At 39.0% G+C, this 25,135-nt stretch overlaps 1 protein-coding gene across 1 annotated transcript; it reads right to left on the bottom strand.

The window, feature by feature from the left end:
• Positions 1-1,148: 1,148 nt before the first annotated feature.
• Positions 1,149-13,540, bottom strand: hepacam2 (HEPACAM family member 2). The gene is made up of 9 exons (XM_044138323.1): positions 13,341-13,540; positions 9,112-9,471; positions 8,743-9,030; positions 6,265-6,564; positions 5,205-5,330; positions 4,877-4,898; positions 4,765-4,799; positions 3,344-3,417; positions 1,149-3,216 (listed from the first exon to the last, which is right to left on the bottom strand). Exons 1-9 carry the CDS (start codon positions 13,396-13,398, stop codon positions 3,106-3,108), a joined length of 1,374 nt encoding a protein of 457 aa, XP_043994258.1. The 5' UTR covers positions 13,399-13,540; the 3' UTR covers positions 1,149-3,105.
• Positions 13,541-25,135: the final 11,595 nt, after the last annotated feature.

Consider the following 25,135-nt stretch of genomic DNA (forward strand, 5'->3'; position numbering starts at 1 on the left):
TATATTCCATTCACAAGAAAAGAGATCATGTCATGCCATGTTTTCCATGACTGAGTGCCCTGTTTCTCCATCTCTGCCAAGTTGTTAGACCAAGCTCCGCATCGTGAGCTCTTCCAAATAATTACCAAAGCGGTGCACGCAGACCAACTCAGCCTGTTTGTAATTGCCCTGTCAGGCCTTCTACTGAGCAACACTTGAAGGCTGCGCACCAGAGGCAGAGGGAGAGCTAGTTCCTGGTTAATCATGCTTTAGGCTGATTTCCCAGTCAAATGAAGGTGAAGCTTCTCCCCTTAGGTGAATTTACTCCACTGTTGTTTGTTAGGCAGCCATCCATAAGGCAGCGCCTCCCTTAAAGCAGACAGTGAGACGGAACAGATGGCCGCTGCTACCCGGAGATGCCTCCACAAAGAAGAGACACACACAGTTGGTCAGCTCATAAGCTATAATTAGAACAAGATTAAAAAGACTTCTTGTTGTTATGCAAGGGAGCATCATATTGAGACTTGCGGTTAATTATCTCCGCAGTTGTAGCTGCAGCTTCTGGCAAGTATCGATTCCACTTTATAGATGCTGTATTTCCAAGTGTTTCAACTCAAAAACGCTACTGAATTCAATCTTTCGTTTTGTCATAGAATTTGGTCTTAACAGTCCATTTATACAGATACAAAATCTGACTGTGACAGCCATTTTATAGACTCTAAAGTCCCACTAAACAGAAAATCTTAAGCAATTTACTTGTCCTTTCTCTAAATGCACATATGCGCAAACGTAAACCACATCAGCACTCTTATTTGCTCGTGACAAGGTGTCGGCAGGAGCAGGTGGGAGGGCACTCTGCCACATGCTGAAAGTCCGTCTGTCCCTGCCAGTAGGCACGCAGAATACCAGCACACCAACTGCCGACAGAAATGAGCGCTCTGCTGCAGATTGGAACAATGCATACAACTCGTATAAGTGTAATAGGAGAGATTAAATTCAAAATGTTAAATATCTCACAGGTGTTTCTCATTCTCCCCAGATCTGTTAAATACAAAGTGACCTTTTTCTGCTTTGCCATTTTATGAAAAATGTGTAAGCACAGGGACAAAGTTTGCACTCATTTTGTTTTGTTGTGGACAACCAAAAGACTTTACAATGACCCACAAAAGTAAACACATATATATTTAATAAAATACAAAACACATATACACAAGCTGTACAATCATTTCAGAATTATTAATTTTTTTTTTTTTTCTTAAAGCATTTGATTTTACTCAGTTTGAGCAGGAAAAGCAAAGGAAAACAAACAAAAGAATACTTTTGGAGAAACAGAATCAAGTACATTAGCACAATGACCATGAAAAGGCAGAATAGTCAAGAGATTAATTTAATTTGTTTTACATTTTTCATCTATTCACTGTATAGTTTTAACAGTGAAACTTGTCCAAAGTGGGAATAGCAAGCAATGAGTATTGGTTTTTAAAATGTACTCTCTGCCTTCCATGAGGTGCATGTTTGACCTAGTTCCCTTACAAAACTTTCCCTCAACTCACCTGACTTTCTGTTTGATAAAAAAAAGCTACAAAACTTGATTTTCAGTAGTGGCAAGAAGGTTTTCTGAGTTGGAGAAGAGAAGAAAATAAATCCCATTCAAACCAATCCAGTCCATCCTTATTGTACAACACTTCAACAAACCAAACAGGACCAATGCTGTACAGGATGCATAAACATTACAAATGGTGTGTGATACAGTTTATTGTCTCAAAACAACCTTTTATTCCCTTGACAAAGCAAGTCGTAACCTGGGTCTGGTCTCAAAATAGCCAAAAAAAAAAAACCCAACAGCGGCCATAAATAAAGTAGATTGGCACATTGTTTTCAAGAATCTCTGTATGTCATGTTCACAAAGACAGAGAAAAAACAAAACGGTTTTATACACCACTTTTAAAAACTGCTTTAAAATGTTTTTGTTTGTCCTTCTTAAAACTTACTTTGCATGTAGACAACAGGCTAGCGTCCACATCGAAATGTCTACCTAGCAAAACATCCTTGTTTTCAATAATGTACCACCTCAATTGGAGCCGCAAATTTTATTCACTAATAACTGGTAGATGAGACACTGCAAGAACATTAAGTATGTGAGGCGTGCTGTGATGGCGTAGGGGATAGCGCAACCCACATTTGGAGGCCTTCAGTCGTCGCGGGTTCGATTCCCGGACCCGGCCGGCATTTGCCGCATGTCCACCTCCCTCTCCATCCCCCTTTCCTGTCAGCCTACTGTCATATAAGGGACACTAGAGTTCACACTAGAGTATGTGAAAAATACACTGTTTTTATTTAAACAATAAAATTATCTGCACCTATTTCAGTATGAGCATTGTATTCGGTCACAGGAGGTGGTAAATTCAAAACTTTTAAAATTTAAATAAAAATAAACAAACAAAATCAAAGATTTCTGGTATTTTTCTCCTGAAAAAAAATAACATGAAAATGTAGGATTTTGACTCAGATTGACTCTAAAGACAAACGTATTGACATTTTTGTGTGCTTTCTTTTTCCATTTCTAGGAACTTCACAAACAAGAAACAAAAAGTGGAAATAGAATATTACATGTTAAGTCTCTTTAGGATAATCCATGTACAATATTTACAATAAGGCAATTATTGTACATATTAAATGCCTTCATTGTAACACTTGTCAGAAAACATAAATCAACATAAGTGACTGTTTGAATTTGCAAGTTAATTCATTTCTTAAAGCAACAATGTTACATAAGTTGCAAAGTTTTGGCTGTTTATGCATTAAAAAAGCTCAAAGTAATATAAAGATCAGCTTGGTTTTTAACGATCTTCATTCTTTAACCCAAAACAAAAGACAAAAAAATGTATCATGTTAAATAAAATAATAACAAAAAAAAAACACAATCATACATCCACTTTTTACCTATCTCTAGTTGAAGGTGATAAATATATGTCCCAAACTCTTGACAGTAACAGTGCATATTCAGGTTGTGTACCCCAACAAGTCTCCTTCATTTTGTGTGCAAAAAACAGTTCGGCAGCAAACACAAGAATAAGGCTACACACAAATCTTCAAGTGTGACAACTGAATCTGCCCAGCAAACAATTACTTCAACAAGCTGGCACTGGGGGATTCTGGGACATGTCTGATCACATCATAGATGGTGGTGTGCATATCTTGAATGGACTCGAGCCGGGCCAGAGATTTGCATGATGCCTGCGGAAGCGGGGGGTGGGAGGAATAAACAATGATGACATAATGGAAAATGAGAAAAACAGAAACTAATTGAGAAGGATTTTTACGTCCTTTTCAAAGTGTCACCAGAGAACAATATTTAAATCACCTGTGTGGAATCCATTTTTCCTGGTATGGAGACAAACTCATAGATGCCAAAGTCCTCTGCTGCATCTTCATGACCTGTCATACACATTTTATAATGTAAGAATCACAGTAAGGCAAATGGTCTTACTGTGCTAAAACATGTTTGTCCTCTTGCATATTTCTTGTTTTTACTCACACTTAATACAAATATATATATACATATATATATATATATATATATATATATATATATATATATATATATATATATATATATTTATAAATTACATTTTAACAGAAAAGTGTGCATTCATCAAGAAAAAAATAATACTTTGACAAGTTTCTGTAGTGCAATGGTCTGGAGCCACTTTGTTGCGTAATGATCTGAGCATTTGTACCAATTGAAGGAACCAAGGATTCTTCTCTTTATCAGAAAATTTTAAGAGGAGCTTTTCCGAACTTCAGATTTGTGACTTAAACTCGAGCTCACTTGGGTAATGCAGCAGGACATTGACTGAAGAGACAGCAGCCAGTTCACCTTTGAACAACTCAAAAAAAGAAAACAATGTGGAGGTTTTGGAGTGGACTAGTCAAAGTCTAGACTTAGAGCTAATTGACACACTTTTTCATAACTTACAAAAGTTTTAAGTGCTGGAAGACCCTGGTTCTGCTTCGTCCTTGGATTTGTCTAAGATTGCCTTCACATTTCTGACCTGTTTCTGTGCCTGGACCTCAGATTCCTGCCTGACCCCCAGATAAGATTATCTGCCTCTCTGGTTCTCACCCTGCCTTGGCCTGTCGACATCCAAGTTCTGTTTTTATCTGAGTTGTTCTCCTGCTACCAATACCTCTGGAGACGACTTGCCACCAGAGTTTCCCTGGGGAACCAAGGACTTGCCTCGTCTTCATCCAACTTTCTGAGAAGGTTAGTGACTTTCCTTTAGCCACTAACCTGTTTCTCCATCCTCAGTGGTTCCCAGTCCTGCTGCTGGTCGTCCGCTGTCCCAGACCCCGATTCTCAATAAGCTGCTTTTTATTTGTGTCTGGCTAAAATTTTGGGTTCTCTGTTTTGTTCTGAGCATTAGCATTATAAAGAGGGCCAGATTTATTTATTTTATTTTTTTTTTTTTTAAGAATAACTCACCTTATGTCTTGGACATTAAAATTTTTAACAAAATACGAGACTTTTTCTCACAGCATTGTGCCATAATAACATAAAATTTGGTATTGCTGTTTTCCAGACCTTGTTTACTTTTTGTCATTTCAAACCACTTTTTCAACCTCCTGTTAGGTTATTAAATAAAACTGTAACTGTGGTCATTCATTACTTCCTGTGCTATTGCCTAACAAAGATGATGTAATGCGTTTGCCGCATAACATGTTGTGCTTATGTTTACATGTACACAGAAGCAATTTCCGTTATGAACGTGTCAACCTTGTTACCTGAGCGATGAGGTCGTTTCTGCTCTGAAAACGGTCTGTAAGAAGCAATTTGAACAGTTATTTTAGATATCAGAAGATAACTGTGATATGATTTAATAATCCGAGTCCATACCTGTTGTAGATGTTCATGAGGACTGTTAAAGTGATTGGGGAGGGAGAGGAGGAGGAAATACCATTATTTCCAAATCCAAACATGAGAAACATAACAATTCTGTCATATTCAAATAGAGAAGTTACTTTGTCTGGGTTACATTCACTTTGACTAATATTTGCAAGTTATTTAAATATTTCTGTGGAACTTGGGCATGTATAATCTAAGGCAGGAAGGTGGCGAGGAATACCCTGAAATGTTACTACCATCACATTGGCTCATTCTGATTTAAGACTTTCAGAAATAATAGACCTAAACTAACACGGACAAGAGCTCTAGGAAACCTTACCTCTCTTTGGATGACATGCCCTGCGGAAGAGGAACAGCAGCATAAACCCAATGATGAATGAAGAACAGACCGCAATGGCTGCCAGCAGAGACGTGGATCTACCATCATGGGTGTATTTCTCTTTTGCTGTTCATGAACAAAGACAATATATAGCTGAGTATGATTTTCAGACAAGAAAGCATCATGCAAGACAGTGATAAATAAATTCTTTCCCCTTCCTTGAACTTGTGCATAACTTCTTGGAGTGACTCAGTGAGTGGTAGCACTTTTAAAATCAAGAGACTTTGTGCATGAAATATGTCTCTGAAGTGGGATATAATGAGGTAAACAGACTTACTGTGGATAAAGCAGATGGTTGTTGGCCAGCCAGGCTTAGTATAAACCTACTTACTGGGCTAATTTAAATAAACCTTAAAACACAAAGTATAAAAAAGGCCCTCATTCAATCTAAAATGTACTTATCTTAATATTAAAAAACAAAACACGTGTCAAGGTTCGCTCATGATTTTTACTTTTTTTTTTTTTTTTTTTAAAGGTGTCTGGCATGACTTCTGTTAACTCACACCAAACTGAGTTTTAAATCAAAGGCAGTATCGGCAATAACCTTCACCGACTCTTGGTCTCACTATCACCAAGACAACATATCAATGCCCCATACAGCACACAGAAACTGACCGTGCTATAAAACAATAAACACAACAGCTGTCATGCCCTGTTGACTTTCCCAGCCACTGAACTCGAATACAGACTGCAGCTGACAGGAACCTAGCAACAGAGATAAAATCTTAGTTTCAATAATAGTCATGTATATTTTATGCTATATCCATAACCTGCTTGTGTGACTCAGCGGCTGTGTAGAATACTGCAATATTACTACAAATTGGACAGCTTTATCATTTGGAAAGTGTCATCTCTTTTTTTTTTTTTTCTATTTTTTTAACGCTTCATCAGGCTCTTCTGCTTTCGGCACGAAGCACAGTTCACAGAGTGTTTATCTTAGAGGATTCCCAAAACCAACCCACGCTCTGCTCCGTCCTGCCATATTCCGCCCTCCACCCACCTGTTCTCAAGCTGGCCACCACCAGAGTGAACTGGGCCTCGTCCTGCTTCTTGGTCACGTTGTTGATGGCTCGGCACAGGTAGTCCTCAGTCTGGGCCAACTCGTCGGACTTCACCTGCAGCTGGGGTCCCGTTGTGAGGATCTTTGTGGCATTGGGGCTCTTGGAGATCCAGACGTAGCTGTTGGGGGGATTGGAATCGGCCTGACATTTGAAGTACACCAGCTCTCCGGGGTTGATGGTGAACACTTTCCCTGTTCGGAGGCCCTGGACAGAGTTCACCTCCAGGTTGTAGGGACCATCTGTGTGTGGGTCAGGGAAACATGACAATTTGTTTTGCTAAATAGTATTCTATGGTTTAATGAACAGTCTAATTTTAATGCACGATGGGAACGTTTTAGATCTTCTGCTTGCAGGATTTTAATAACCAATAAGTGAGTTGAGCCTGGTTTGCCTGACCTCATTTTTTAGAAGCAGGTTTCATGTAGTGGTGTCAAAACTAGACCTATGGGGCTTGTGTCTTGATGTGTTCCTCCACTGGTTTGGAGCAACAAATGTCAAAATAAACTTTTGTTATTTTACACAGATTTTTTTTTCTCTCTCTCTCTCTAGCAGCAACAGTTTTCTCTGCCTCTGTAAAGTTAAATATACAAACATCGGTTATGTGAGTCTGAAAGAGAGAAATTAAGCAGTTTTGAACAAACTCAAGTCTTGGGATATTTTTGAAGTGAAACATGTCCATGTTCTGAGATCACCCAGGGGGAACAGTATTCTGTTATTTCATGTTCAGGTACGGTACTCTTTGTGGTGTTTTTTAGATACATGACAGGATCAACTGTGCATTTGAGAATAAAATTTAAATCTGACTACAGGTGGTCAGATAAGTCTAACTGATCTAACAGTAAGCGCTGGCATAATTTTCCCTTTCAGTTTCAACCCACACGCCCCAAATGATTAAAACGTTTATACAAGCAACTTTGGGGTAAAGTAATTTAACTAAATGCTGTGTCATTGGATTTGCAGTTTCTTTTTTTCAGCAGTTGTGCTATGTGTTCAATACACATAGCATGTGTTTGGCATTTATAAGGAGGAAATCTATAACCTGTCCCAAAAAAAAATCATTTGTGGTAATCACATTGTGTAGGTAATACTTCCTAATGCTACTAAAACAAAAGTCTGATAAGCAATAGTGTGACAGGACTGACAGAATAAACAGAGAACGCGCTTTCTTTTTGCCTTAACTGAATATATATTTATATCGGAAGTGATGTTTCAAACTTTCCACGCTAGAAAAAGGCAACAGTACCTATTTTAACCCCCAAAGTGAAAAAAAAACCTAAAACACTGAAGCCTGAAAGGCTTGTGAGTCTTGCTTTTAAACACTCAATAATCTTGGCTGCTGACATGTACCAGGACAAGTTTGGCCTTAAGGGAAACGCATATCTCCCTGCTCTAGTTTCACTGTAAGGAGCACCGTAATTAAATCAACAGGTAACACACTCCTGTGCACAACACATCAAACCAGAGTTTGATGCTGTGTAGTCACAAAAAACAATGTTTATTATTTTTGAAAATAGGTGAAATGGGCTTCAAGAATCACAAGAATCTCATAAGACAGGATTATTACAGGATCCCTTTTGAATATGTTTTCCAAATCCCAGCATGAATTGTAAACCAACACCTTCAAACTACGGCAGCTACACTTAAGGTCAGAAAACTCTGAAATACAAAATAAATGAAAAATAAACCTCTGTGTTTTTATCTTTGGTTTTGTTGAAATGGTCACATATTCAAATTAATTCACAAATTAAGACACCATGTTGCCTCAAACTCCCAGAGTTAGGAGAGCTTTATCAGCAGGCCTTGTAAAATATCCGAGCCCACTGAGATAAGTCTGCTCCCATGCAAATACTTTCCCAGAAGAGAAATATGTTTTCAGGTGACAGCAGCAGGTAGCAGCAGGAGTTCGTAAAAATTTACATACAGCCTGATCAAACACCAGATGGGAAGTTGCAAAAGAGAGAACTTAAAAAAAAGTAGACATAACATGTTTATAATTTGTTGTCAGAACATTAGTGTTGGGACTATGAAAACATATCTGTGAAGACTTTTATATAAAGATGATTAAAATAAAAGAACAGATTTGCTGTGAAGTATAATTTAAACTAAGTGGGAAGGTGCTAAATATATATTTCGTTCACCACTTAAATTATTAAGTGGTGAACTGACCCATTGGACAACATGTAAGTGTTTTGTGGGTGAGTTAAAGGGTTAAATAGTGGCAGCATTGTGTTCCCGGCAAGTTTAATCTCATTGATATTTGTTTTCAAATTATAAAAGAGGAGCTATCAACATTTTTTGGTTTGCAGGCTGTTTTGTTGAATTTCAGTATTTTATTCCGGAGACTCAGGGGTTTCTCAGGTGGAACTAGTGAAATAATAAATGGTAGACAGACAGACAATAAAGGGATGTCTACTCACAGTAAACATTAAGCTCCACTCCCCTGCTTTCAATGATTTGGCTCACAGGGTTGCTGACAGCACAGCGGTAAGTCCCCTTGTCCTCCTTTCTCACAGGGCTAATCAACAGCGTGGACCTGTCTTGAGTAAAGTGGTATCTCTCACTGGGAGTAAGTGAAACATTATCCCTTAGCCACCGGAAGACAACTCTTGCTCCTTTCTCAACAGAACAAGTCCAAGTTACATTTGCTTTGTCTTCTATGACTGTATGTGATGGCTTCTTCTCAATGACTGGTCTGGAGACAGGCTCTAAAGAGAAAAAAAAAGATTGCTAATTGTAGATCTAATTAGCATGTCAGGTAGCATAAAATCAAAGAATTAATAACTTACCATCTACTGTCACATGAATAGTTCTTTCTTCTTTCTTCACCTTTCCTTTTTCGTTACGAAACTCTATGTTGAGGCTCAGCTTGTAATATCCCTCGTCATCCTCTTTCAAATTCCGGATTGACAGAGAAGCGTTTGGCTCTCTTAAGTCCAGGCGCTTGCGGTACATCATGTCTATGATTTTACTGTCTTCGGTAAATGTGACCAACGTGGTGCTGTCACCGCTCGCTTTAGTGTGAGACCAAGTTCCCTGGATCTCAGCTTCTTCCAGTGGAAATCTGGCATCGACAGAGAGGAGAAGATCCTTCCCTTTGGTTCCATGATGAACCGATGAACGAATGTGAATCAGTTCACAGCCGACATCTTAGATAAAGGACATGATAAGATTAGAAAAAAAAAAAAAAAACTAAAGATGACTTGTTAAATCTTCAGCTAAATACGAACTTACTCTATAACTTGTTGCATGCTAACACAAAATCATTTTAATGTGAAGTTACTCAATAAACAAGCAACAATTTACGATCGGGTTTTTTTTTCCTCAATTCTTATCATTTAATTGAGGTGCAGAAGCAGCGCCTCCATCTTCTTTTTGGTCACTACCCAACATAGATTATATACAAATAAAAATGAAAAGTTGGTGATAACTGAATCATACCAACAAAACAATTTTGAGTTAATGATGTCCTTCCACAATAGTTCAGTGCTAAAATACAGAATTTTATTCTTTAGATTGCACAACACAACCTTCTGCATGTATTTTCTATTTATGCTTTCTATTTCTATTCTATTTACCCAGCAAAGTGTTATTGACCAGCACTGGTTGCTGGTGAGTCTATGAAACCAAACCAGTGCATCCAGTTTGTATCCTGCTTTTCAAATTGCCCACGTCCTGAAACTGTAGTGAGTTAATATTGACCCAGCTCACTAAAGGGTGTCGTTGTTGTCAAGCACGAGGCTTGTCTGATCTTGACTCGCTGTGTGGCAAACGGTCAGGCTGTCTGAAGTTACAATAATTGCTGATGTATTGAGCGTCTCTGTCTGTTTAGGCTTCGGTTTAGTTGCCAGGCAGTTAGCTATAACAAGCCCATAAAAAGACAATTTGTAAAGAACATGAGACTCTTTAAAAACATGTGCAAAACAAGCTCAAGTATTTAGAATTTTATTAAGTGTTCTGTTTCATCTTCCTCTTTCGGTTTTGTGAACCACGCTTCTATTTGTGTGCCGTCTTTCCCTGGAATCCACGTTAAAAGTAATAGCTGTCTCATGGGAAGCAGTGTCCGTTCTTCACATGTGCTAAATTTAACCAAACGTCGTTTGATTCGCTTTTGGTCCAATGAGCTTTTCCTGCTTTTGAGGTCTAATTGGTAGAATGCCCTGCGAATGTATTCACACTGCGTTCGCTTGAGCGTAATTTAATCGGAGATTAAGTCCAGCCGTTCTGTGAAAGTTTTGAGAGAGAGAATGTTAGTGAACAAATGGCGTCACGAGAACCAAGGAACACAGCGGACCGTTCAGGGATCCAGTTGTGGTGGAGAAGTGTAATAATTACAAAAGAAGCAAAAGAGGTCAATAATAGCTTTTGAGGAGCGGCACAGATGCACAGCTCAGCTGGGAAAAACTTAGCAAGAGCAGCAAGAAGACAGCAACTGTTGTAAGAGATGTAAGAAGTCCAAGTAAAGGACACAGCAAATGTGTGGAAGAACGTGCACTGTTCAGATGAGACTTTGGGTGAACTGTTTATGTGTATATGCATTGGTATGTGTGGTGTTCAGCATCTTGAACACTTTTTTCTCACAGCGAAATATGATGGTAGGAAGAACATCACGGGATGCTATTCTTCACCAGAGACGGAGGAGATGGCACAAACTACTGTAGTTGGCAGCCGGATAGAGAGCAAATACAGATCAGTACTAGCAGAAAACGTGCTAGTCAGCAAAAGACTTGAGACTGAGGGGACATAATGGCCCTAAACATGCAACTAGCGCTGCAATTGAATGGTTTGCATCAAAGCATTCAAGTGGGAGAACGGCCCAGTCAAAGTACGGAGCTAAGTTCAACTTGAGTCTTCTCATTCTTATGGAAAAGCACTCACCCAGGTTAGCTAAATATAAATATGTGTCCCAGTTTTTTCGCCTGTCTTCCTCTTCACCATAACACACTACCCTGTGTGGATCTATCACAATAAATCCCATTGAAGTTTATGATTGTGACCAGATCCAAAAAAAGTTAAATCGGTAGAAAATCATTTTGCGAGGCACAGTTTCAGCCTGCTCTGTGGCGACTGCCGCCCACGTTGCTCATCACAATGCATCTACTGTGTGTCTGCTGTTATGTCCTAAATAATACATGCAGCGCAAAAAGCCACAGTGACACGTTCCACTCTCCAGCCCGCAGGCCAGTTTCTGTGTGACTGTGTGTGTGTGTGTGTGTTGTCAGTAGCAGGAGTGTGGCTGTGTTTACACCAGCTGAGAGATGGTTAAAAAGGGCAGAATGAGGAGAAGTGTGCCCAGCCCGCTCCCTCGCTGTTGTCCCCAAACAGCTTGGCAATTGTTGTGGTGATAGAGTTTAGATTGCTGTGACAATGGGCTTTTAGGGGAGAGAATATCTTCGTTTAGCCGACATGCCCTCACACACAGATTTCAAACCAGCAGCCTGTGGAGAGCTGCCAGCACCTGCCCCTAATCGCCCTCACACACACATCCAAGATGTTTGGACGCTAAATAAAGTCAACAGGTGTTTCTCCGAACACCAGCATCCCCTGTGCTTTAACAGATAAGACCATCAGGCCTTCATCTCAAGGAGGGTTGGTGATACAAATATCAAAGCAGTTTGGAAAGTTCATGCTGGATGAATTTTATGTGGTTTACAATGAGTGAAGTACACTGGTTCATGACTGCTGTTTCTGAGTCACAGATGAGTCCTCCTGGTGGCTTTCCACTAACTTCAACCAACAATAGAACCGAAGCTAATTCTGTCAAGTCACATTGTGCTGCTGACGATGGAAGCACATATTTAAAATTTCTCCTAAAATAAATTTTTTTGTATTAGGAATATAAAGACATTTTGTCAAGCTCTGTCTGAATCCACCCACCCTAGAAGGCAAAAATGAAACTCAACTTCAACCTTTTTTTTGTTTTGTTTTTGTCTTCTCTTATTTCCAAGAGTTCATTATTTATCTGTTTTAATAAAGTCAGCTGTGCATAAGTTGCAATATTCCACAGAGGAAAGAACATATCTACTCCTGACTCTGCACAGCTGCCAGTCCCATCATGTAGCTGACTGTAGCTGTAGGCATAGGAGACGATTTAAAAAAAACCTAAATAGATAAATACAATAATTCAAACTAACAAAGAATAAAAATAATGAAAATTGAGGAGGACATAAAAATTGTATCTGAGTTTCCATTTTTGAGTTTATTATGTTTAGAAACATAATAAATTAATAACCATAGCCCACCATCTTTACTGAAAAAATAATTTCTTGAAATTGAGGAAAATATGCTGTTTAGAAACTCTGGCAATCATTCTATGAAATTATCAATTGTTATTATTTCCTATTGTGTGTTTCCCTTTTTGTCCAGCAAATCTGCTACTGACACAGCAAAGCAGCAAGTTCTACTTCACCGCTCGCTAAAGCTGTTAGGACTGGACAGAAAAAAAAGAAATAGAAGTGCAAACAAAAATAAATTGTCTTCGCAGACCCACTGTGACAACACAAGCGCAGGAACTTGTTGCTGTCCAAAAAAGAAAAGGTTTCCGAAATATAGCTTTTATCGACAAACTTTACAGCACCTAGCAAAAGCGTTCATAATTTTCCAACCACAAGCTAAAGAGATTTTATGACAGACCAGAACTGTGCTTCTTAGCACCTTGTCACCACTCCTTGATTGTGTCATGACTGCAATCACGCAAACACATGAAAATTCAAGCACAATACATTATATTTTTCAGAGAGCTGCTTTCATTAAAAAATGTAAAGAAAAAAAAAAAAGCATTAAAATAAAGAGTAGAATAAATATTAATGGGAAACTTGTGTAGCAATGGTTTGGATATTTCCTCTTATGTCCCAACACGTTCAATTTCCTAAAATCTATTGTAAAGCAGCGTTAACCCCCAGTTTTAGAACAAATCTGCCACTAACATTGTGAGGCAGCCGGTCCCACCGGCGAAACCAACGCAACCACGATAGCTCAAGCTCCGCATCCCGCCACAAAAACACTTTGAAACTCTCACCTGTTAGGACAAACAGGACGGAGCAGACACACAACACCGTTGTTCTGGTGGCCTCCATGGCATCTTATCCTTTGGGGAATATGAGGGACTTCTGATGTGCAGGCAGGGCGTGTGGGACGTCGGTCAGAAGAGAAAAGAGGAAGGGAAAGATGAGAAGGAGGAGGCAAAGGAGGAAGAGGAGGAGGAGAAAAGAAGTGAGACTGGTTGTGGTGACAACATTTGCCAGGGAAATAAGAAGAGCTGCAGAAGCTTTCCTGCATGCAGCTTTATGCTCCTCCCATGTGACACAGAGTAAGAGGTCCACCTGGCAGAGAGGAGCTGCACAGTGTGGCCCTGACACTCACACAGAAACAAACCTGCCCTGAGGGTGAGGGTCTTAGTCTGTCAAAGGGGAACTGAGACATGAAACTGTAAAAGGATAGTCGAGACCAGGGTTTCTTTACACTTTAGCACACCAGCTGTCTGCTGCTTTGGATGCCCGGGGCCGTGAAACAACGCGTTCAAATTCTAACGTCATGTGGCATTGTTGCTCAGCGATCAGCAGTCAGCTATTCAGTCAGGAATCATGCTGGAAGTCTAGAAAGATTAGAGCTGAAAGTCAGAAAATCCTGCAAAATAAATACCTGTCAAATATTTTCCCGAGACTTTCACCCTCTAAACACAGGGGAAAAGAATGAGTCTAAAGTTGGAAGAAAATGTTCACTAAGTTCCCTTCACAATGTTTGCTTTCAAAGAAAGGTGCATTTTCCTCTTCATCTGTGAAAGGGCAGATGCAAATAAGGAGATCACTGTGGAAATGTCTTCCTTTCCACTAAAGATGCCAAATATCTCCACAAACATCTTCCTCTCCTGCTTACACAATCGTCCAGATTAAAACGAGGATTTGTCTTAATTTGGTTTCCAGAAGGCCAAATTAAACATTGGCCCTTTCACTTGATATGTCCCCTGGTTATTGCTGCAGAAGGTTTTTTGCTTGGACGATGTGGTTAGCTCGGGATTGAACAGCACAGCGAATGAATTGGATTTGATGGTAGTACCATTATGGAAATTGGTTATTTGTGTATTCTCAGACCCTCATTTCTGGGATGCTTAATTCCAGAGGAAAATAAGCAAAATTAGAAGCCTGAGAGTTATATGCATGTATTCAAACAGCTTCAACATTCCTTAAAGGGAAAGCATGGTGTTGGCAGTTTTTAACCAACCTTAAGCCCAAACATAATTTCTGGTTTTGAAGTTTTTATACTTAAATTGAATGAAAGTCAGACGTTCTTCATGTTTTCCCTTCTAAAGAACTGAAACCTCTACGAGTGTCTCTTTCTTTTAGTCGCCAGAGACTGCATGGTTCTGTTTTGCCTGTAGGTGGGGTCAACACATCAGTTATTCAGTCATGAGTTCTAGCTGAGAGGCCTTCACAATTTAAATACTCAAATCCCGCTTTGTGTTCTAGCTGCTCAATTTTGGTCGACTTTATCTTGAGAGCTATTTGCTATTTTTATTTTGACCCTTCTAAAGAGTGAATGTCAATGTTTTTTCATGCATACTTTGGGAAGACATTTTCCAGTTTCATAATTTTTTAGCTAAAAAATGTATTATTGAGGAAACCAATTCCATTATCACCTCTCGAGGAACTGTCTACTAAACTGTCTTATGATCACCGTATCAGGGCAGGCAGGATTTGTCAAGTTTTGTAGTCTTTAAGCTGAGATACTCCAGCTAAAAAGATCATTTTGTTACAGACGCTCAAGTAGACTCAACGCAAGAGTATGTACTTGATGCTTACAGTTACTTCCCATTTTGCAAAGAAAAAAATATAGAAACGTTTGGATGCTCAAAGCAGATGGAAACATAAAGACTTGCAGCTGCACATGCAGTTACAAGTGGATGTACAAAGTCTTGATTCAGGGCAGCGAGATACAAAAGCAGGTTGTTATTTGTAGAAAAAGAAAAAGAATTAAGTGTTTCCACCCAGCAGTCCACTTGCTCCCTTTACAAAAGAGCTACAAAAGAGCATACAAGTCAGTCAGTTGTGTATATTTTTAGTAAACACAGAACATTTCAGCATGAAATGAAGGGATATTGAGAAACGCACAGAGTTCTTACCTAATGACTGGGTCAGGATGTCAAAGCCAAATCAACCATTTAAAAGATACAAAGTGAAAATGTTAAGGAAATGGCCAGCATTACTTTATTTGACAGTCAGGTGCACATATCTGCCGACACAAGGGGGAAACTTTCTTGTCTGATTAGTGACTGAAGCTCTGCAGCTGCTTTACTGTCTAGAATGATATTATGTATCGGTCTAAAATCATCCAGTCGCTATTTTTAAAGCAAAGACAGTCACTTCTGCAACGTCCAAAGGGTTCTTGGATCTAAAGGGATCTTCAGCCAATCAGCTTCTGCCTCAAATATTTCACCCTAACTCTAAATCTCCTTTCGACTTCGCCGATAAACTGCCCTTCATCTTCACTTATGGTGCCTCATTACTTATTTACTCTCCCATGAAACTTTTCATCTTTTCTCCTCACTTCTTAATCTTAGTGTTTGTGCATGCTTCCTCCTTCCGTTGCCTTCTCTTTCATTTCTCCTCTCTTTTAGCAACCTTGGCCTCCAGCTGCTGACACTGAGAGCAGACACAGCACACCAGCCCACATCAAGGCCATGCTGTTGGCATACGAGTGTCTGAATGAGCATGTGTCTGGAGCAGTCGTTACAGTGGGGCCCCATGGGGTGTCACTGCAAGCTCTCATACATACTATTTTCTTCTTTCATTGCCGTAAAAAAAAGAAAAGATAAATATAGCTGTGTTGTAATGTTAGAGGCAACAGCAGTTTCATCAGAGAGGATGCAGAAGTGTGGAAGGAGCCACCGTATATATATGTTTATAATCTAATATATTACTCAATGCCTTGCCAAATCATTCATATCCCTTAAATTATTGAAGAAATGCTAAATCCTCAAGGCTGACTTAAGATTGCTTTAATCCAGGAAATAGCCAGTAAGCCTATTGTGACAGCGCAGGAGGAAAAATCCGTCAGCAAGACAACAATTCTTGATTTTATGGTAAGCAGAAAGTCACCGGTGAAGAAAAGTCCCAAGAATTTCAATTTCAACTTCTGCGTCCTTTTTGAAGACGCAGCAGCCATGTTTAAGAGGGCGCTCTGGTGGAATTGGAACATTTCGACCTGCAGCTCCAAACACTGTGAAGCAGAACCCTGACTCCGCACCTGAAAATGCCTTTCCCATAGTGATACATGATGGTGGCAGTGGTGTGCTGTGGGAAAGCTTTTCTTCAGCAGGGACAGGGAAGCTGGTCAGAGTTAGTAGTTTGAGCTAATAAAAAATAAATAAATAAAAATTGGCAGGATGCAGAAGAATTTAAATTGCTAAAAAGGAATAACTAGTCCTGGAGGACTGCTGTTCTGCAACCTTTAGACACACCACTGGCCCAGTGCATCTTAAAAGGGTTAATTACTTGATATCTTAAAGCAGAAACATTTCTAAACGTTGCAGGATGCTGGCGGTCACAGACTGCAGCTTCAGATTTAGATCGAAGGATATTCCTGAGATAGAATAGTACAGTCGAAGCCCAGACCTACATCCAAGTGAACATTTCTTCACAAATGCTCTTTCAGTAGTCCGATTGAGGTAAAATAATTTTTCTGCACAAAAACGCCCAAGTTTCCACTAGACTTGGTAGGAAAATATCCCAAAGTTGTAATTGCAGCTTTCAGATACACGGCGTCTGAATTCCTATGCATTCCACACCTTTCAGAGTTTTGCATGTCAAAAAGATTTTTCTCCCTCCTTTTGAAAATTCTGCACTGCTTTGTGTTTCTTTGTCAAAAATTTCAACATACGGTGAATTTCATGGCTCTAACATCACAAATGTGAAAACATTCCTTGTGCAAGGACACTTTTGCAGGGTGTTGTGTACGAAGGTAGAGGGTGGACACTTTCTTATTTAGTTGACTGTCAGTAGCAACACAACAAAGTCTTCTTCACTTTGATTTGTGTGAGCAGGAAAAGCTGAGTGTTAGACTGCTTGGGTGTCTAACACTCCAAAATCTTTTTCCTTATATTCTCATGTGAGCAAATATTTTTTTATTTTTTTTATTTTTACTGTTGCACCATTGAACCCTTTTATCGCCCAGGACTTGACTTTTTGTTGCCTGTGTCAACTTTTCTACAAGGACTGACTGTTTTCCCCAGAATGAATAAATCAGATGAACTTCTTTCCGTCCCTCAGTTGCAGCCAGTCAGAACGGCATGTGTTCAAACGGTTGTCATGCATTGAGTTGATAGTTTTACCCCTTAGTGTGTATGTGCACAAACCTCACCCCTTTAACTCATTACACTATCTTTCGCCCACGCAACATGTGACCAGCAGTCAATTACAGGAAACAAGTCGACGTCGAATCCTGGCGCCTGCAACCCAGATTCTCTTGCAGTTTAATGCTTAAACTTTGAATGTTCAAAGTTGCATCCAAACATTGTAAAGCTCAGCGTAAATCTGTAATATCTGGTTAGTGTGGGTTATCCTTATTCAACAACATCGCTTGAGTCATTGTTATTCTTAATTCAAAGGCAGAGCTGTGAAAAATAATTAAGCTTACACCTTATCTTGATCTCTTACCAGCCTCAATCCACATTGACCTAAAGCACGTGACAAAATTTGTCAATGACAGGGGTAACACTGATAAAGCCTTTTGTCAACAGTTGTGTTTGCATAGTTTACACCCATATAATCCTGTTTCCTGCTCTGAAGGCTTTAGGCAGATGGAAAATCAAAGATTATAACTCGGAAAGGATTTTTTTTTCCTTCTTTTTTTGAGATGTACTATAATGCAGGATGGTAGTGAATAAGAAAAAGTTTAGTGTTCGCTCCAGACATGACCGAGCAGTATGTCTGTGCAGTGCAATATTTATATTTACTAAACTAGAGAAATGAAAGTGCACGCTTATTCCATTTAAGCTGCAACTCTTTGATTAAAACTCCAGCAGGATTCGATTCAAAAACACACACACGCACACGCATACCCACCCACACACACATTCATATAGCCAGACTCGTCCATTTGAAAAAGGTGACTAGTGTTTGTGTGTGTGTGTGTGTGGGGGGGGGTGTGCATGTACATGTGCAAGCATGCAGAGCTGAGTGGACACAGCCTCCTCTATGTTCTCTGCTGCAGAAAACTGTTGGCCTTCCGGACAGATCATGATCCCAGCGTGAAAGTCAGTTCTGGCTTTACTCAGACCTGAGCTTTGTGGTTTCAACACATACTGCCGCCCAGAGCTCAGAATCACATCATGTCTGCAGTACACTGAAAAAAATGACTCTTTGGATGAACATAAATAAATCATGGAAAGGTTTTCCACCTGATTACTTTGCTTTATTTCAGCACTATGTAATTCTGTTACTCCTATTTAAAGCAAATGTGTTAGGTCAACTTAATTTATTAAGGTTATTCCAATGTAAAGCAAATGTGTTCAACTCATTCAACTCATTTACTATAGTTGTAATTTAAAAGAGCCAGTCCAACTAATTTGCAATGCATTGGACCAAATAATTTACTTGACTAAGATTAATGGCAATTTAGTTGAAACCAACTTTTTTTTTTTCCTTTTTTTTCCTCTGAAGAGTTTTTGCGGCACTAGTGGCTCGTATTTTTTTTGAGACAGTAGGCAGACAGGGTGAGGACATGGCAAAGGTTGCCAGGACCGGGAGTTGAACTAGCGACGTCCACATCGAGGACTAAGGCCTCCTAACGTGCAGTCTGCTAAACCTCCTTTGCAACCGCAGCACGCCAGAGAAACCAACTTATGTTACAGTGATACCTTCACACTGCTTATTAAGTTGATCCAACTCATAAAAATTAAGTTAGCTCAACAAACATGCTTCATGCTGAAAGAAAGCTATTTAATTATGTGGAAATCCTTTCCATGATTTAATGACGTTGATTCAAAGACGGTTTTTTTTAAAGTTGCATCACATTAAGTGTTTTAAGACACTTAATGTCAACAATTAGAAAAGGTACAACAGAACTGTATTTTCAAAACCCAGCCACCTGACTGTATTTTCATGCTGCAGTTTTTACAACCATTTGTTATAGTGCAGTCCTTAAACGCTAATAGTGCCCTGCAGAGAAAAACAAATATCTATAGTTTAATGTGTAACTAAAACCGCTTTGAAGTTTTCCCAGGTGCGAAACAGTTATGTCAGCTTCCATAATCTCGCGTGATCCCCTGATCTCGCTAGACCCTCTTCGGAGGGAGAGGAATCTGTTTTTGTTTGAAACATGAAATTATTGTGTTGAAAAGTACATGATATTCTTTTGTTAATGTAATAACCCCTGAAGTTAATTTTTTCGGAGCGAGATCAATATGACTAAATTGAATCACGTTATCTCAACTTGAATACATGTTATTCAAATTGAGACAAAAAACGATTATCTCGCGTAATATCCCGTGATTTTCCATGGTCTCGCGTGAACTCGCGTGGTATCCCGTGATCTCACTCGTCGTCTTCCACACAAGATCAGTCTGACTATAATAAATCATGTTATCTCATTATTTAATTTATTGTTGTAATTTCTTGTTTATCCAACATGTTTGTATCACGTTTTTGTTTGAAACATGAAATTATTTAGTTAAAAGTACATGATATTCTTTTGTTAATGTGATAACCCCCTAAGTTCTTTTTTTTTTCAATGTAAAAAACCGAGTCTAACCGACTCAGGTAAAAAACCGACCAACTTCCTCAAGAAAAAGACAGAGCGATACTTTAAGCCTCGCTACATCACTCGAGCACATATTTGCAGGTGTGAAACTCTACTAAGATGACACATAAACCAAACAAATGCATAAGAGTGGTTTCCTCTATAGTACTGTTGCTGCTTTATAGTAGATTTATAAGGTCATAGTGTCTTATGACACTAAAAATTTACTACACTGTCAGACCTCAGTCACCTTATCCTCTGTGTAAAATAGCGGTGTACTTACATTGCCTCACAAAAGTATTCATTCTGCTTAAACGTTTTGATGCATCATAATCTTATAGTTAGCTAATTTGATCTTTCAATTTTGTCTTTTCTTCTTTGAACAGTCACTCCAGCTCATTCAGATGGGATGGAGAACATATCTGAACACACATTTTCAAGTCTCACAAGGTTCAGTATATTTAGGTCTGGACCTTCCTTGAAATATTTCAGCAAGAACTGTGGTAATGACAAGCAAAACACTTAAACCTCACCCGATCTTTTTAAATGATGAGAAAAGGAAGCATTATAGTTGCAGAAACCCTTGTTTAGATAGACACCACAGGACCCTAACCTGCTGTCAAGTTTCCGTTGACTGATCGTTCAACCACAAATATGACTAAGGGGTTATTCCCAGCAATTACTGCGCATAACCCTGTCATCAAAATACATATGTGTGCAACTAAATTAGAATATTATTGAAATGTTCATTTTATACTTAGAACACAACATTTAAGATTAGAAATATTGACTTTGTATAAAGTATGTTTAATACCTGTTGGAAGGTCAAAAAGGTACTTTTAATTTGACATAAAACCTCACCAGAATGCGTACTTGTATGCGATAATGGATATTTATGGATATTTTAGACTGGTATTACTTGACAGTGTGATATAAAACGCAGTCAAGAAATTGATTTCATCCAGATTCTGTGGTATCTGCTTGCTAACTGTAGCACTCAACACAGAGCAAAAAGCAAAAAAGGGAAAAAACAAAATCATTTAATCTATTGAAAAGGATCAATCACTTAGATGCATCCTCCTCTTTTTTTTTTTCTTTTTTTTTAGCAAGTTCTAGAAGATTTAGGACCTAAGACGAAACCCAAGTCATACTGTGAGCTTGTTATAAACTTAAGTGATGCACAGGAAGCCAAGAAAAGCAATTTATCCACAGAAAACAATAAAACAGGAGGAGTAAATTTAAAATGGGTGAAAATAAATCCTGACCATTGGACTCTATGGATGTCCAGGCATGCATGTTTTGCCCTGGTTTGATTAGAAAGTGGGTTTAATGATATTATTAAAACCTCTGTAAGCCCAAATTTTGTGTTGAAAAGCAGTCCACACTTCAATATCCAAAATGGCTGCCAGGTGTTCTAAACTTTATGAGTCGGCAGAAATAAACTGTTAATTTGCACTTCTGACAGTAACTTAGTAAACCAGTTATGCATTTTATACTTAACTTGTGAACATGTATTCATTTTTGAATACATGAAATAGAGAAAAATATGTTCTGCTGTGTGGCTAGCTTTTTAGCTCATTCTAGCTGTCAACAATTAGCAGATCCTTTTGGGTCTTGGCTTGGTGTGACATAAAAATTCATTCCTAAATCCTCCTTTTGACTTTTAGGGAACAACTAAGAAATTGTAAAATGGGTTTAGTTGAAACAAACAAACAAACAAACAAACAAACAAACACAAATACAGTTCGGGCCGACTCAGACAAAGCATCTGTTCCTCAGCTGAGAAGAATAGTCTCTTGAATTTAGGAGAGATTTGAGTTTAATTCTTGCTTCTCCGAAATTCCACTTTGCCCACTATCTTGGAATATGTGTCTCAATGAATGAATATGATTTTTAGTATAAAAGGGCTGATGCGATCAGTACCTTATGGTAATCACCATAGATTAATCTATAAATCCTTTATTGGGTGGTTCATAGTTTTATTCACACTACTTTTCTATTATTTTGAGTTGAAACCTTTCAGCTGTGCTGTGCCATAATTTTGCCAACATGCAGAAAAAGCTCTACCATTTACTCCAGGCAGTAGTTCTGCCTTTTGTGGTGCTTAAAATGTATTAATATAAAGAGCTGAAGGACCCACAGTGCACTTTACATCCATTATAGTGTCAGGAACCTCTGAAAAATGAGTTTTCAGATGGATCCCTAGCTGGGAAGGTTTGCATGTCAAGACATCTTTCTAAAGAACTGCATGTGTGCTAAAATGTGGTCTGAAGATCTTGACATTCTGGTATAGTGATGGGAAACTGCATGGTTAGGTCTGTATTTCTTTAAAGCAGTGACAAATGAGTACCACTTTGGTCAGGGTCAGCCCCTCCTCCCCCTCCAACTGCATACAAATGAACATACAAACACCGCTTCTGCTATTCCACTGAGAGGGATGGAGAACAGGCACAAGGTGAGGAGTGCAGCACATAGCTGTGCGGTTCATATGCAAGTATTGTATAACTCAATGTGAGCTGTGCAGCAAAGGACCAAATGGCTAATCTGAACCAAATGCAATGCTGCAGCAGCTGGATGCTTTGTTTTGGTGCCAAAAACAAGTGAAATATATTTAAATTCAGTTCGCAAGGCATTTCAACAGAAGAGCTAAAAACTTTCTTTCCCTCTTCTAGTCGCACATGAGGAACATAGAGATGCAAATTGTCCTCACAGCATAAGGCATAACTGCTGCTTGTTCTCCGAATGACGGCGCATAAATAATTAGGTGGCAGGCCAATAAGAGACTTGTAGATCACAATCATCCAGAGTGTATATCGCCTGATATACAGGAAGACACACCAGCTTTAGACTGCAGATCAGATCAGAAGTGGTGGGTGACGTTGCTACAACTGACAGCTCTTTAAAGGACACATATGAGCAACATCACCATAATCAAGTACACACTTAAAATAAAAAACATCTCTAAATGAATCCACTTTTTTTTCTTTTTTTATAGAAGTGCTTTATCTGTTAAATCTTTTGAACATTTAGGGAATGAATTTCTGTGTTTGATGGTCTGAAACATTAAAATGTGACCAAAAAAGAAAACTAAACTATGTGACCGTCTTTTCACTTCAGAGAAGATCAATTATCTATGTTTTCAATCAATTTTCATTCTGCTTAAACTGTGTGGGATACGTTTAGCAAATATCAAAAGGAACTGCATTGTGGGATTCAAATAAAGTGAGCCAAAGTTATTCTTTTTTCCCCCAAGTCTGATGGGTGAGATGTCATCAAACAGACAGCAATTTAAAGCTCCAGCAGACCCAATAAAAGCTCCAGTCAACAGTTGTCAGCTTGGGGTCAGGCAGCAAGCTGAGGCTTCCTGCGTCTTCCTGTTGAGGGCTGAATCTTCTGGAGAGACTGAGGAGTGAACCTCTGGTGCCTGGCTGCTGTTCATTAAGAGTATTAATGATTAACTAAGAGTGCTATTGTCCCCCTGGGCCCAGCTGTCCCCGCTCTGCCGTTGATCCACTCTGATGCCTCTGGGCCGCTAAACTGGCTCCATTCATGTGCTAAAGTGACAGCTGCTCCTTACATTCCACAGAAAATTAACTGCAGGCACCGGAAAACAAGCCGGGAGAAAAATAAATAACATTTGACAGATTTGTTTTGTCTTTTCCTGAAGAGATGGATGGGTGCTGAATGAGGGCATCGGAAGGATTATTTCAAGCCTGTCTGATAACAGTTAAAGAGGTGCAAGGGGGGAACAGATAGCGTCTGCTGGTGATTCAGAGAATGTCCAGGCAAAGAACCAAACATTTTTCCTGGTCCAATTGGAAAGATGTTTGGTTCTGGAGAAGCTGTCAAAATCATCAAGCAAATTGGTGCATTCTGAATTTGTTTTACACCACATCTTTTGTACTCAGCCCCCCTGAGTCAGAAATTTAGTTTGCGCTGGCAATTACAGCTGCAGCTTTGCACAAACAGAGACTGAAAGTTTTGTTCATTCATCTCTGACAAACAGTTCAAGCTTAGTCAGATTGAATGGAGAGGTTACTGTGAAAATCATCTTTCAAGATTTTCCATTAGTCAAATCATAGCTACTTGTGTATTATAATGAATAATATTACAAAATAAGAAGCTCTAGATTTTATATGTAGAAGTTTTGTGGCTTGCACTTTAGACGCCACAAATGGAAGTATAGTGAAAAAGTGATATTGTGAGTGTGAAATGAATATTGCTTCATTGATTAGTGTGCAGGACACTATTATTTATCTGTAAGAGTACTGGTGGGAAAAAGGTAAGCCAATTGGACTTACTGTATAGGCCATAAATCTAGATATGCTCAATGTATTGCCTGCATCAGTGCAATGTGGCAAACAGCATAGCAACCTTCTATTTTGGCAACCTTATATGTTTGGCTTAATATGTGCAACAGGAAGAGGACAATGAAGACTGTCAATAATGCAAACCTGTGTCACGTTGGATTTTCTTTACAACTGTTGATAAGAAATCCGAGTTGCTTTATCTTAGCGCAAGAGGACTTTAATTGGCCCTTGAAAAGAAACCGCAGTTTGTTTTATTGGCATCTGCAGCTCGTATTCAGTCAGATGCTTTTGATTCTTTGACCTGGGAATGATTACTCCATCCTTCTTGATTGTAATTGGTTGAGTGTTCACAGATACTATGACTTTCTGAAAGCTGGTTTGTGTTGCGAAGGCATATGGGCTTATTATTTTCACGCCAACACGCTTTGCTCAGAGGTGGGATGTCACTACAGGCATGATGGTCATTTTCACTTTCTGTTAAAGGGCCTCAAAGTACGGTACTATTTTTGCATGACTGTAAAAATGAACAGACCCGTTGTATTCCAGCTGTTTACTTAGATTTAGCCAGAGATATGCAAAATGTGAGCACTACTTGCGAGACAAAATAATTGGATTTACAAACAACAAGGCTTTCCCCAATTGGGTTAAGTATATGCAATATCCCAAACTTTTTCTTCAATTAAATTGTTGTCTGTTTATAAGGAGTCATTTCAAGTCAGTTTAGACTCTTCCTGTGTCACTTCCTGGCTGATGCCTACAACAGTCCTGA

This window comes from Gambusia affinis, linkage group LG14 (assembly GCF_019740435.1).
Source record: "Gambusia affinis linkage group LG14, SWU_Gaff_1.0, whole genome shotgun sequence".
NCBI lineage: Eukaryota > Metazoa > Chordata > Actinopteri > Cyprinodontiformes > Poeciliidae > Gambusia > Gambusia affinis.

Coding starts and splice junctions, on each gene's coding strand:
- hepacam2 (XM_044138323.1), bottom strand. CDS start 13,398: ATGGAGGCCACCAGAACAACGGTGTTGTGTGTCTGCTCCGTCCTGTTT. Junction 4,899..5,204: donor GGCATGTCATCCAAAGAGAG/GTAAGGTTTCCT, acceptor TCACTTTAACAG/TCCTCATGAACATCTACAAC. Junction 4,800..4,876: donor CTCATGAACATCTACAACAG/GTATGGACTCGG, acceptor TGCTTCTTACAG/ACCGTTTTCAGAGCAGAAAC.